Source organism: Natator depressus, chromosome 5 (genome assembly GCF_965152275.1).
Source record: "Natator depressus isolate rNatDep1 chromosome 5, rNatDep2.hap1, whole genome shotgun sequence".
Classification (NCBI taxonomy): Eukaryota; Metazoa; Chordata; order Testudines; family Cheloniidae; genus Natator; species Natator depressus.
Genome location: NC_134238.1, coordinates 88,200,107 through 88,214,173, shown reverse-complemented (window position 1 = coordinate 88,214,173; position 14,067 = coordinate 88,200,107). Strand labels below are relative to the sequence as shown.

At 45.9% G+C, this 14,067-nt stretch overlaps 1 protein-coding gene across 4 annotated transcripts in view; it reads left to right on the top strand.

Moving 5' to 3' along the window:
* DAPK1 (death associated protein kinase 1) overlaps nt 1-14,067 on the top strand; it is a 121,956-nt gene that overhangs the window by 46,526 nt on the left and 61,363 nt on the right. For 3 of the 4 annotated variants that reach the window (XM_074953161.1, XM_074953159.1, XM_074953160.1), the window contains exon 3: nt 8,943-9,164. The exons of the other annotated variant lie outside the window; for it this stretch is intronic. In XM_074953161.1, the coding sequence (XP_074809262.1) occupies nt 8,943-9,164 (222 nt within the window). The remainder of the gene's footprint in view (nt 1-8,942; nt 9,165-14,067) is intronic. 4 annotated transcript variants of the gene reach the window in all.

Genomic DNA, 14,067 nt, shown 5'->3' with positions numbered 1-14,067 from the left:
CACAGCTCTGTGCTACTGTCATGAGCATTGCAAACACAGGACAGACAATTCTCTGGTATTTGTAGAGTGGCAGGAAGAACTGCAGCAGAAGGGGATATGACTGTTTCATGCAAGCCAGATTTCTTCTGGACCATAGAAATGAGCACTGATGGGGTCACATCTTAATGCAGTTCAGGGAAAACGAGAAATAGCTGCAGAACTTTCAGACGCACAAGGCCACGTTCCTGGATCTGTATGCCAAGTTTGCCCAGCCATCTAATGCAGGACCACCAGAATGAGAGCTGAGCAGACAGTTGAGAAGTGAGTGCTGCTCGTTCTGTGGAACTTGCAATTCTGGGTTGCTAATGGTCAGTGGGAAATCATTGTGGAGTTGAAAAATCCACCCTGGCGGCCATTGTCATGCAAAGTATGGAGGGCCATTAATGGTCTTCTGCTGTGCAGGACTGTGACTCTCGGTAATGTGCAGGATATAGTGGATGGATTTGCAGCAATGGGGTTCCCGAACTGCGGTAGGGTGACAGACAGCATGCATGTTCCTATTTTGGCACCAGCCCGTTTTCCCACAGAGCATTTCAAATGAAAGGGCTACTTTTCTGTGATTATGAAAGTGTTGCTGGATCTCTGGTGACACTTCACCCACATCTTTGAGAACACAGGACTGTTCAGGAAGCTACAAGAGGGGACATTCTTTCCTGAACAGTGGATTACCATTAGCAACGGTGAAATGCCAATAGTGATCTTGGGGGACCCAGCCTACTCCTGTCTCAGAAAGCTGAACACCAGCCACCTCGCCAGCATCAAGGAAAGATTTAAGTACTAGCTCAGGAGGTTCCAAATGACAGTTGAATGTGCTTTTGGTCATTTGCAGAGATGCTGGTAATGGCGCTGTTTACTCAAAGACTGGATCTCAGTGAGAAAAATATCCCAGTGGTTATAGCAGCTTGTTGTGCCCTGCATAATAGCTGTGGGGCAAAGGGAGAGAAGTTGCTGCTGGGGTGGAGGGCATGGAGGAGGAGTGGCTGCCAGTTGAGTTTGAACATCCAGACACAAGTGCAATTAGAAGAGCTCAATGCAGAGCTATGCTACTGAGGGAGGTCTTAAAAGAGCAATTTAACAGTCAACCTCAGTAATATGTTTTGTTGGATTGTGCTCTACCTGGCCCTGAAGTTTTGGGGTCTGTTAGGGATTGTATGGTGCACTTTTTGTGAATATAACACTGTCTGTTAATACCCCTATTAATTTTGTGGTGCTTGCTGTGCATTTATAATTATTACACTGTCACAGATCCTATGAGTTCTCTGGCCTTGTACAATAACAGGTGGTGGATGCTTTCAGTAGTGCTAGGCATTCTGCAGCATATGTTGCAAAGTAATAAAGATGAATTATTTAGGAAAAAAAGTGCTATAAAAATGACAATAAAAACTTCTGAAATACATTAACAAAATACCACTTAAAGGGAAAGAACATTCATGTCTATTTCAGTTCATTTTGGCTATATGTACAGCAGCCATGGCTCTCCTAGGTCTGTGTAAGTGAATCTGTGGTTCTCCTTACTGTCACCCAGCATGGAGTGCAAGGCTATGGATGTGGCTTCTGATGCCATGTGGAATGTCAGGAGTATAAGGAGCTGCTGGAATGTAGTTCTCCATCCGCTGCAAATGGAGGTGAGCCTGTGATTGTTGAACTTGTAGGTCAGTAAGAATCTTCAGCATTTGTTTGCTGACAGAGAAGCCCCGTTGTGTCCTGGTGCATCTCCCTCTCTGAATCCTGCACCTTTCTCCTGTCTGTTCTTTCCCTCTCCATATTGTCTGCAGTATTCAACCGCCCAGCCTTCTCTTCATGGTCTGATACAGCAAGACAATGCTGCATCTCACCGAACATATTCCCCCATGTCCTCTTCTTTCTCCTCCTTATCAGAATCGGGTGTTCCTGGGGGGGGGGGGGGGACCCTCAAGGCTGCAATGGCAGCCGCTACAGAAAAACAGCATCATTGTCAATGTAGTCACAGTGGAAAGCAAAAGTTAAGTTTCAGATCTCACTTCCTGTGCTCCCCTGAAATTTTAAACAAATAACATGCTTATCGACACTTGTGCCTGTGCACAGCATCACTCTCCAGCCCCAGCCATGGCGAATGTGGCCCACCAGGGATGAGTGGCTGGGGAGAGTGAGGAGGGAATTGTTTGGTTGCATGGAATAATAAAATTTCAGACCCTGATTCCATGGACATCACAATGACACTGAGCACTGGAACTGTTTTGCACAGGCAGTGGTAATTGTAGCTGATACCTTGCTCCTGAGAGTAACAAAGCTGCTGCTGGCATCCCAGGGCTGTGTCACTAGCCTGTTTACTGCCATGGTGCCTGCCAAAGTCGTTGCAGGCTGGCGTGGGCAAGTGTCCTGCTGCAGAGGAAGAAATAAGGCTGCCATCCCTAGAAACCTTCGGGAGAGGATTGTAGAGCATCTTCATGAAAGTTTCATTTGAGGCCTCTTGGGAGGAGTCAGTGGACATCCCTGTGTATGTAAACTGCTCAGCATGGCCTCTTTCAGCTAATTCTACAGGGAATGAAAAGCGGATAACAACACTTCCTCTTTCTGTTGTACCGCTACCTCTTCTAGTACGAGTAAAGTAATGAAAAGTCAGTACCTCTGTCATCCTGTGTTGGGTTGGACGTCATCTGTACACTTAAACATGGTAATATGAAATGCAATCACACACTTACGTGAGGTCCCTTCCCCTACATTGAGCTTGCCCATGCTCGCCTGCTGGAATTGACTGGACTGTGGTGGAGTCTCAAACAGGTCCTGGCTCACGGCATAGCTGGACCTCCTGCTCGCATATCCCCTATCCTCCTCCCTCCTGATCCTTGCTTTTCATGACAGAGGCATGTGACTTGGGCTCCTCAGAGGTATCCACAGTGGTGTGTGGGGTAGTGGCAGGATCTTCACCAAGTATAATATGCAGCCCTTTGTAGAAGGGGCAGGACTGCAGCTTGGTACCAGATCAAGTATTGGCCTCCCTGGCCTCCTGGTATGCCGGCCTCCATTCCTTTGCTTTCGCAAGGCACAGCTTCTGATCCCTGTCATACCCCTTCTCCTGCTTTCCCCATGCAATCTGCTTGTAGATGTCCATGTTTCTACAGGTAGTCTGTAGCTGTGCTTGCACAGTACAGTGTCTTCTCCCCACAGGCCCAGGAGATCCAATAACTTCTGTCTACTCCAGGTGGGAGTATGTCTGGAGCATGCAGCTGGCATGGTTGGTTGGGCAGGTGCATACAACAAGAGAGAGCTACAAAGTGTACTTGCTCAGCTAGGCAATCGGGAAAAGGCTTTTCAAAAGTATGCTGGATCTTTAAAGTGGGTGGGGAGAACCCCTTCCGGTCTCCGTGAACCCTGGGCGATGGACTTCACAATTGTGAGCAGAGCTGTCAGTGTCGGGCATTATGGGACAGCCGCTGGAGGACTGTTAGGGTCATCATAGGTCACGTGGAGTTTGCAGTCGCACTGCATCGCCCACAGTACATCAGCAATGGTTCAGAATTGTTCAGGAGGTGTTACTGTGTCACTGTAACAGGATGCTTTCGTTGATGGGAGACAAATTTCAATGCCTTAGGTTGTAAAGCACCTATGGGTGGTGGGGATGCGGCAGCACCCCCTGGCTTGAAATGGTTTCCATCGTGTAAAGGGTTTACAGTTTTGTTCAATGGCTTTCAGTATCCTCACTATAAAAATTGTTCCAATGCCACTGTGGGTGCCTCCTTTCTTCAGCATAAAACTCTACACTTAATGCATTATTTGAAAACACTTGGAAGTCATTTTTAGATTAAAAAGAAATAAACCAAAAATTAATTGTTGCTTTTTGCAGATAGAGGGGCTAAGGAGCAATTTCCTGCAAGGACTGAAGATCAGAAATCAAAGAGCAAGGTTCTTCAGAAGATTAACTGCATATGTTGAACTGACAAAACAGTCATTAGTAAACCTACTGGATTTTGTACTCAAATCCCAGATTTGACTGGATTTCGGAATGCATTGTATATCCACATACTAAAACGATGTTGGTTTTTCAAGACTAGCCTCTAGTAAATTGCCAGGTTCATTTTGGATCTGTTTTTGCTATCTAAATCAAGCAGTGGCTGGAGCAAGTATCGTGTGTGTGTGTGTGGTTAGCCCTTAGTAGTTTTTTGGTGGAAAATTGTGACTGATGCATTTAGTTCTTTATACTATGTAATGGTTGCTTAATTGTTCTTTGATGTAAGGGTGGCTTTCATATCCCACAGAAGGGTGTACAGTTGGAATAACAGGGTAGCTTTTTACATGTACACAAAGTGGATTGTGAGCTGCTGGGGGGCACTGTAAAGCACTTAGAACGTTAGAGTGCTGTAAATAATAATAAGTCTTTCAACTGTTTCACATTAATATTTCTGTAGTTCCAGCATCTCCTATTTATTGCTGAGTCTCAGATCAGGGCTTCTCCTTTGGAAGGAGTGTGTGACAAGGTCAGTGGTTTCCATTCCCCTCCTTCCCTCACTCTCAACCTTGCTCTTCTAGTTCAGCCTCAGGTCTTTTGTTCTCCTTAAATAGTTCCACCTTTTTAAGTGCTGGGAAATTACATAGTGGTAAAATCTGTGGTAGGATGTTGTTAAATCCTCCATGCGTTTTAACATTGCATCAGCTGCTTGTGGTTAAACCAACAGTTTTTGTCCATTCTGATGGAAATCTTGTTTTATGCTGTGTGATCATACGTTTATGTTTACCATTGCAGACAGTGCCATAGGGTGCTGTGTAGATTCAGAACCCAGCCTCAGTGCTGTTACAGACCTAACCTTAGAAAGGCAAATAGTTACCATTTACCAGATAACTTGCTTTCAACAGCGTAGACTTCCATTCTGCCAGACTTCACAAGATACTGTCTCACCACTTTAGTTGGGGAAATACAGTAGGGTTTCAGACTTGAAGGACTCAATTTGGAGAAGCAGGAGGGAACCCTAGAGAAAAAGAAAATCCTGGATGGAGATTGGTTGTAATCTTGCCTGTCAGAGGAACATAGAAGTCTGTGCATTCTCAATCAAGTCATAGAATGCAAATCAGCTAAGAGAGTGTGAAGACCTCTTACCACTTGATCATTTTAGCTCATTCAGAAGTTCCCCTACTAAGCTGACATATCTCTGTTTTCTGACTGCTGTTTCTGAGCTATGGTGATCCGCTGGCTCAATAATTTGGTGGTGACAGTTTCCAAAGTAGCAGACTGCTTTTTCAAGTACAGCTGAGCCTGGGTTTTCTGTTTTTCATAGTCTCTGTGCAGATGTGTGGGCAACCCCACAGCTTCTCCAATCCCTTCCAACAGAAGGAGAAAAATGCCAGGAATTGAACTTGTTCTCTTGTGTATGGGACTACAGAGCACTATCATGCCAATCCAGGGCCCCGCTCCAGTCACTTATCACTAAGGCTGCGCATTTATCTTGGAGGTCACGGAAGTCACGGATTCCATGACTGCTGCAGCTGCTGGCGCTGGCTCAGGGGCTGCCCGAGCTGGCCAGCAGGAGCAGTTTGGGAGGGGGGCACTTACCTAGGGGTGGGGGGTTCCCCGGCTCCCACGGTCTTGCAGCTCCTAGGTGGCAAAGGGGCCAGGGGGAAGCTCCGCACTGCATGCTGCTTGTGCCTGCAGGCCCTGCCCCCTCAGTTCCCATTGGCTGTGGTTCCCAGCCAATGGGAGCTGCAGCAGAGCTGGCACTTGTGGTGGGAGCAGCCCACCGAGCCCTGCCAACCTTCCCCCCCTCAGCACCAGCAGGGGTCCTGGGCCATGCTGCTCCCCGCCCAGCACTCGCAGCCCCCCGCCCAAGTTTTAGTCATGGGTATTTTTAGTAAAAGTCATGGACAGGTCACAGGCTGTAAATTTTTGTTTACTGCCCGTGACCTGTGACTAAAACATAGCCTTACTTATCACTTCTCCATCAGTGCAAAGTGGATCCTAAAGCTAGACAATCTGACCCTAGAGAATCTCTCCCCCTGTAAGGAGATGTTACATTGGCTCTAAGCTACCCCTCTCCCTGTGTAGTTAAAGTGACTTGGAAAAGAGGATCTGGCTAGGACACAGCCCCTTTGGGTCATTGTCAGCTAGCACAGATTAAAGCAGTCTTCAAGCTGCTCCAGTTTTTACTGGTAATGGGCCTGCTGGTGCAGAGTGGCCCCTATGTCGGAAAGCAAAAAGGGAATCTTTGTCCTTGTGTTCTTGTAGCTGTCCTGAATGCTCCTCAGTCAGAGCTGAGGATCTGGTCCATTGCCTACTGAGAATACAGAACTATCAAATGTTTCCCTTTTAAAAAATAAACTCTAAAGATTACATTGTCATCTGCATTTTAAAAGGGCTAGTTAAGGCCAGACACTTTTTTAAAATCTTTTTTTTTTTTTAATACACCATGGTACAGTATTCTCAGAAGGGGATAAATATGTTGCATAACATTATGAAACTTCGTGGGACTTGGATGCAGATTATAAAGTAGACAAATATATAGATCCTTATCTAAACCTATTTTATTTTTTTAAACTACTTGTCAATAAATACTTTTGTTATGAATCACACGTTAATTTTTTTCTGCAAGAACCTGCTCAGTTATGGCTGTGGAATCTTCAGCAACTCAGTTGTTAAAGATTTTATCGGACGTGATCCTTACTTTCACGCAAAAGCAATATATACATTTTAAGTTTGTTTTTCAGGTATCTTTATGTCCGAAAGATGGGTTCCTTAGTTTAAATTTGAAAAGTACATATATTTTAATTGAGGCAAAATGCCACAAGTGTTTTAAATGCTTTATACAGCTGTCTACAGTATGCCTTGATTTAATTTAGGTTTACTAGAAAATATACTTTAGAGAACAAACCTGCTTTGGCCAAAGGGAAGGACTATCTGGCTTCAAAGGATTTTCCAGGTTCTAATTTCTGTTGTCGTAATTCTGTAAATTCTCAATATAACAACATGAACAGTCGTCCTAGAGAATTCTCGTGTAGATAGTTTGCTGTTTTAAAAAAACATAATCAGAAAATCACACAATGTTACAAATGCTATTCATTTAAAGCAGCAAATACGTTCTTGAGGTGTTTTGCTTTGAATCACTGTGTGTTTTAAGGTCCAACAAAAGCCTTGCAACCCAACAAGACAGTGGGTCAACAACTTTATTTGATTCACACATCCTTTAAATAGTGGTCTTTTTCATTTTTAAGGGTGTCATGGTCTTGTCTTCCTGAATAACAAGTTTTTTTTTTTTCCTCTTGAAAACTTTTCTAGTGGGCTAGTTGATACAATATCAAGAAGTAGGCTTACATTTCTCTGTGTTCAAAAAAGAAATAAAGCCAAACTACCTGAAACCATTTAAAACAAAATATGCAGGGCAGGGATAAGTGAGTATTGATGGTATTGAATTCCACTTCAAAGAAATTAAAGGTAATTTGTCTGGGGGTAAATAGTGAAACAAAGTAATTTTAGAGAACGGAGAAGCCTGGAAAGCAGTGGTTTTTTTTTTCAGTGACTATCCCAGAATTATGCAGTTATCTGTCACAGTTCCAGTTTTTTGCCACTGTGGACAATAAATCTATTACCTGTAGAGAAATGTACACCAAACTGAAGTGGGGTGGGTGGGTGGGTAAGGTTCTGTGCGCTGAAATATGCAGAAGGTCAAGCTACATCAGTGGTCTCTAACCTTTTTACGCATAAGATCACTTTTTGAATTTAAGTCCAACCCAGGATCTATCCCGCCCCTTCCCCAAGGCCCCAGCCCGCCCACTCCATCCTCCCCTCCCCCTCCATCGCTTGCTGTCCCCCACCCTCACTCACTTTCATCTGGCTTGGGGAAGGGGGTTGGGGTTCCGGAGGGGGTGTGGGCTCGGGCTGGGGCTGAGGGGTTTGGAGTGTGTAGGCGGGCTCTGGGCTGAGCCTGGGTTGGGGTGCAGGAGGGGGTGAGAGGTGTAGACTCTGGGGGGGACTTTTGGTGCAGGAGAGGACTCCGGTCTGGGGCAGAGTGTTGGCATGCAGGAGGGGGTACGGCATGCTGGCTCTGGGAGGGGGGTCAGGGCTGGGGCAGGGGGTTGGGATGTGGGAGGGGTTTCAGGGTACAGGAGGGGGTATGGAATGCTGGCTCTTGGAGGGGTTCTGGGCAGGAGTTTGGGGTGCAGGAAGAGGCATGGGGTGCTGGCTATGGGAGGGTGCTCAGGGCTGGGGGTTGGGTTGTGGGAGGAGTGCGGGCTCCTGCTGGGCGGCACAGTGGGACTAAGGCAGGCTCCCTGCCTGCCTGCCCCGGCCCCATGCCGCTTCCAGAAGCAGCCAGCATGCCTCTGTGACCGCAGGTGGGGGGCACGTGGCTCTGCACGCTGCTCCTACCTGCAAGCACCACCCCTGAAGCTCCCATTGGCTGCAGTTCCCGGTCAATGGGAGCTGCAGGGGCAGTACTTGCAGGCAGGAGCAGTGCGCAGGAACCTGCTCTCCCTCCTCCTCCTCCTCCTTCTCCTCCCCCCCCCCCCCCCCAGGGCTGCAGGGGCATTCTGGATACTTCCAGGAACGGCGTGGGGCTGGGGCAGGCAGGGCGCCTGCCTTATCCCTGCTGTGCCGCCGGACTTTTAGCGGCCAGAGATTACGATAGACTGTCAGAGATTCCAGGATCGACTAGTTGATCGTCATCTACCAGTTGGTGACCACTGAACTAGATGATCATGATGGTCCCTTCTGACCTTAGTCTGAGTTTGTATGTGAGAAACATTTTAACACCTCCTTCCTTACCGCCTGTAGCTTTGTTTATGTGTTGTGCTGGATTGTGCAAAAAAGCAATGATGCATTTTTGCTGACTTGTTAGTTCAAAGCAACAATAGTTTCCTCCAGCAGTAGTAAACATAAACTGTCCCTAATTTTACAGTTCCTAGAATCAGATTTTCCCCCCTTCTCTTCCTGCTTCTTTTAGTGGGCAGTTTGCTGTAGTGAAAAAATGTCGTGAGAAGAGTACTGGTCTACAGTATGCTGCAAAATTCATCAAGAAACGGAGAACAAAATCCAGCCGACGGGGAGTGAGTAGAGAAGACATTGAGCGAGAAGTTAACATACTGAAAGAGATTCAGCACCCCAATGTGATCACACTGCATGATGTTTATGAAAACAAAACAGATGTTATTCTTATTCTGGAACTGTAAGTAGCTCTTGAAGGGCTTGGGGCATGGTGGTGATTGTCTTTATGTTTGGGAAGTAGGGGCTTTCCTTCAGAGTGGTAACGACTTAATGAACTTCCTGTATAAATGCAGGCGAGTCTTGGTGTTTTGAGAGCTCTTTATTCCAGGTTAGACTTGCAACTCATAGTAGTTCATTTTTGGTGAAATAGCTTGCCCAAAATCCAGAGGTAGAATTACAGTTCAGTAGATCCAGTGTAGGTCTTTCTACTTGCTACTTTAGTCACTATGATTATGGTGATATCCAAAGGTAACATTCAGCTACATATCTCCAGTTAGGTACATAGATTTTAAGAACCAAATTAGATGGTGATTTGATTCATAATTATTATAGTGGGCCAATTTTTTTCTGCATTATATTGGTGTAAATTCAGAGTAACACTACTGGACACATTTTTACATCTGTATAACTAAACAGGATTTACCCAATATATGTTGCTATTCTGCAATGTTGAAACTCAAACTGAGCTTTTATATTCCTGCATTTGTCTTTGATATGCTTCTTACCTTGCATGCAAGACTAGTATTAATGGGTGGGATGGGGGCAAAATACATTTGTAAGAAATGGTTTTGCATAGTTCCTTTCCGTTCTTAAAATTCCCTCGCAGGTTTTAGAGGATAAACACAGAGACCACTTTTAAGGGAAGGCCCCAAAGTGCTTTTCAGCAGCGGCAAGCTCATTCTTTGTACACTTTTGATGGCCTGTGGTGCTGCAGGATTGGTCAGACTCAGTTTACCAGAATCACCATTTACTCAGAACAAGAAGCCAGAACTAGTTGGGACAAGTGAAGCTCTAGGTCACACCCATGAAGCACAGCATAGCACTAGTATTTATTTGTGTGTGTTTTGAGCACTTCTTGCTTTACTGAAGCATTAGAGAATGGGGGGGTTCTAGCCAAAATTCAGTTTCATGCTAAGTATTATTAAAAACAAGGCTATGGCATTATTTAAAGTTGATCAGTATGACAAACAGGTTTAATTGCAGGCCTGTATACCAATGCTCCACTTACGTTTCAAAGGCGTAAAGGCTGAAATTTGGGTTATCCCAGGAGAAATAGTCGTGAAAACTCTAGCAACCACTCACAATTTGAAACTGGCACCAGAATCTTGGCCGGGGTTCTGTTTTGTCACTATGTTGGTTTTTCTTTTCCTTTTGTGCTGATTGTGTTTCTCTGCTTACTAGTTTGTACACTTAAAACTGTCCCCTTCCCTTCTTTTATAGTTTTATACTTTTAGGACACTGTGTGTATACCAGGGATCTCAAACTCAAATGACCACGAGGGCCACATGAGGACTAGTACATTGGCCCGAAGGCCGCACCACTGACCACCCCACTGCCCTGGCCCCGCCCCCACTCCACCCCTTCTGTGAGGCCCCGCCTCTTCCCACCCCTTCCCTGCCCCCATTCCACCCCTTCCCTGAAATCCCCACCCCAACTCCGCCCCCTCCCTGCCCCCCAGGGGGTTCAGGAGAGGTGCGGGATGCGTCAGGGGGCTCAGGGCAGGGGGTTGGGGTGCAGGAGGAGTGCGTCAGGGGGTCGGGGTGCAGGAGGGGTGTGGGGTGCAGCAGGGGGCTCAGGGCAGGGGGTTCGGCTGCAGGAGGGGTTCAGGGGGCGGGTCCAGCCCGGTGCGCACCGGGGGCAGGGCAAGGCAGGCTCCCCCCTTCCTGCCCTGCCCCTGCGCCGCTCTGGGAAGCTGCCGGGACCTGGGGGAGGGGGCACAGGGGTCTGTGTGTTGCCCTGGTCGCTCCTCCAGGTACCTCCCCCGAAGCTCCCATTGGCTGCAGTTCCCCGTTCCCAGCCAATGGGAGCTTTGCGGGAGGTACCTGGAGGAGCAGCCAGGGCAACACACAGACTCTTGTGCCCCCCCCTCCCCAGGTCCCGGCCGCTTCCTGGAGCGGCGTGGGGTCAGGGCAGGCAGGCAGGGAGCCTGCCCTGTCCCCGGTGCGCGCTGGGCCGGAGCCGCTCTTGGTAAATGCTGGGGGGCTGTGGGGAGCTGGCGGGCCGCAGAAAATAACCCTGCAGGCCGCATGCGGCCTGTGCACCACGTGTTTGAGACCCCTGGTGTATACAATGCTTTTTTTCCCCCTATTAACCTACACACAAATTAACAATAGGGATTTAGGAAGGAAGCAAAGTTAGAGAAGAGCAGAATTCCCACGGATATTTCTTGTGATTTTATACATACTATAAATCCTAGTAAACTTGTTGAAACATATCTACAGCTGTCCTACATATGATTGTTTACCATGCCTCTACTTATCTGTCTGGTATTTATCATCTTAGCTGCTTTAATTTGTGCTCCCTGTCTACACTGCATTGATAATTAAGGAGGAGAAGAGTGAAAAAATGTAAGCTCTTCGTTTCTACAAATATTTTTCATGATAAAACTTCCTGAAGATTTATAATTAGCATTGGAAGATCTACCAATCCGTCCCTTCTTCCAGACCCCTTTAATGCTGCATAAGTGCAGAGTGAATGTACTGTGACTTATTTTTTCTGACTTGTTATTTCCAGGGATGTCATTTATCACTTCCTCTAGCTATTTTAACATCTAAATTGTGACACAAAATTCGATCCCAAGGATGTTTCAAAGGGTGTCTCCTGCAGCTCTGGTCCCATGGGGCTGACTGGGCTTGGCTCCCTGCTGTGGGCATTGGGACCTGCCTGGTGCATGGGGTCACAGCGCTGCTCAGATTTGGCCCATCCACCCGTCCATGATAGTGGAGAGCCAGCCAGGCCAAATTTGAATGAGTGATGCTGCAACCCCATGCATCAGGGTGCAACACCATTCTCATAAATTTGGCCCCCAATCCCCCATCAGGGGGCCTGGGCCAAAACTGAGCAGCACTGCAACCCCGTACACCAGGTCACCAAGTCAGCCCCGTGGAACAGGAGCCACCACTACAGGCTAAGTGCAGGATGGACTCTGTTACCTCCCCTCCAGGGTCTTCCCCTCTCTAGGTGCTCTCAACCCCCTCCCTAGCCCATTTATTGGGCCATGACAGGCCATCAATATGTACAAATGAGTCCTGAGCCCTAAAAGGTTGGGAACTAGTGCTTTGTGCATGGAAATAGTGCTACGTGGTGCCAAGGATAAAAGTCATACTGGAGTATAAATGTGTCCAGTATTCCACTGAGCAGTGTTAATTGATGCTAAAGTCCTCTTCTCACATGTCTGAGCAACATATTTAACAAAAGGACTTTAGCATTAACTAAGGCCACTCACTTCCATATCATTATACTTTATACCCTTTGGAATTTATGACAACTTTGATTCCTCTCCTGAGTAATTGCTAAGCTCTACTCAACATAAATAGTTTGACAGACTCATTTGTTTACACTCGGAATTTAAATGTCCAACCTGCTAGTGCAAGACCGAAGGCTTGCAAGTGTGTATGCAAAATCTAGTTTGTTTCACTTCTCTCAATTCCTAGGATATTTTCAGTGTGGAGTCATTTGTTTTTTGTATGTAGTAGCTAGCCGTTACAAGTCCTTATTTTATTAATAGGATTATAACAGACTGTATAAGGGCTCAAAATTCACTATTGCTTTTGTTTATAGTTTAATTTTTTATATTAATATACTTAAGTAATGTTTCAGAAAACTCATGTAATTACATAAAAATTTAACATTAGATCTAGAAAGATAATTTTTCTATCTATATAATATATATGTAATATAACCTTCATTATCCTTAAAATTACCTTCTTCCATATTTTGATCTCATTCAGTCTTGTCGTCTAAGCAGGTGAGGTCAGATCAGTACTTGCATTGCAGGCCTCTGAGCAAAACCTAGGTGATGGAGGAGATAATGGAGGTGGTGGGCTTGCTGGGAGCGCTCTTACTTAAGAAAAAAACTATTGACCACTCAGAAGAATGTTATAAGACTGATAGTGTTGGACTCAGGGAACTAGCCAGCCCTCAACTTAGTTAATTATATTTTGCTTACATAGAAAGCCCCTTATTGTTTCAATCGGGAAAGTTTTTTCACTTCCCTCCTTAGAAATTACTATTTGGCCTTGCTGGTTCAGAAAGCTGTCTGACATTGAATTCATTTTAATATCACAAAGTACATATAATTATGTAATTACAGGAATAAAATGGAGAAGATAAAGTGATAGTAATCCCTTTAATAATTGAATATAGCAACTGCTGTGAGAGCAAGCTTTAGTAATTAGCCATATCATGAAGATATTGTGAAAAACTATTTATAATGTAAATGGAATTTTTTAATGTCATGCTGGAAAGACTTTTAAATACAGCATAATTCCAGTTAGTCGAAAATCCTAGTTATCAAAATCCATATTGTATACCTGTGATGGGATGAACCCCCATCACCTGCAGAAAAAGGGGGGGGGGACCCAATTAGAGAGATGCTCTACCTGTGGGGTGATTGACTGCTTCATTCCTGGCCAGAAAGGGTAGAGGAAGATGATGAGCCATTAGACACCCTGGGTTTGTAAAGCTCCTGAGGGAACTCCATTGTGGGTAGAGACTGCAGAGAAGGCAGGACTCTCCTGCAAAGAGAAAATGACAGGGAGCAAGACAAGCTTTTGTGAGGGAAGTCCTGGAGAAGGAGATAAGCTCTTGTGGGAGAAGTCCTGCGGGAGAACTGACGGCAAAGTTGGTATTTCATTGGATACTTGGTACCCTGGAAAGGGACAAGACTGGAGAAGTGTCCTGGGCAGAGGACTAAGTCACAGAAGACAAAGGTTAAGTCAGTGCAGCATAACGGAAGCAGCCAAAGGGAGCGCTGGAGGTGTGGATCAGTTTAGTGCCAACTCTAAAAGTAGGAGGCGCTCTGACTGTGAGTAGAGGCAGTTTATAGTCCCACATGTAGCCCTATATTAATAACGTGACTGTTT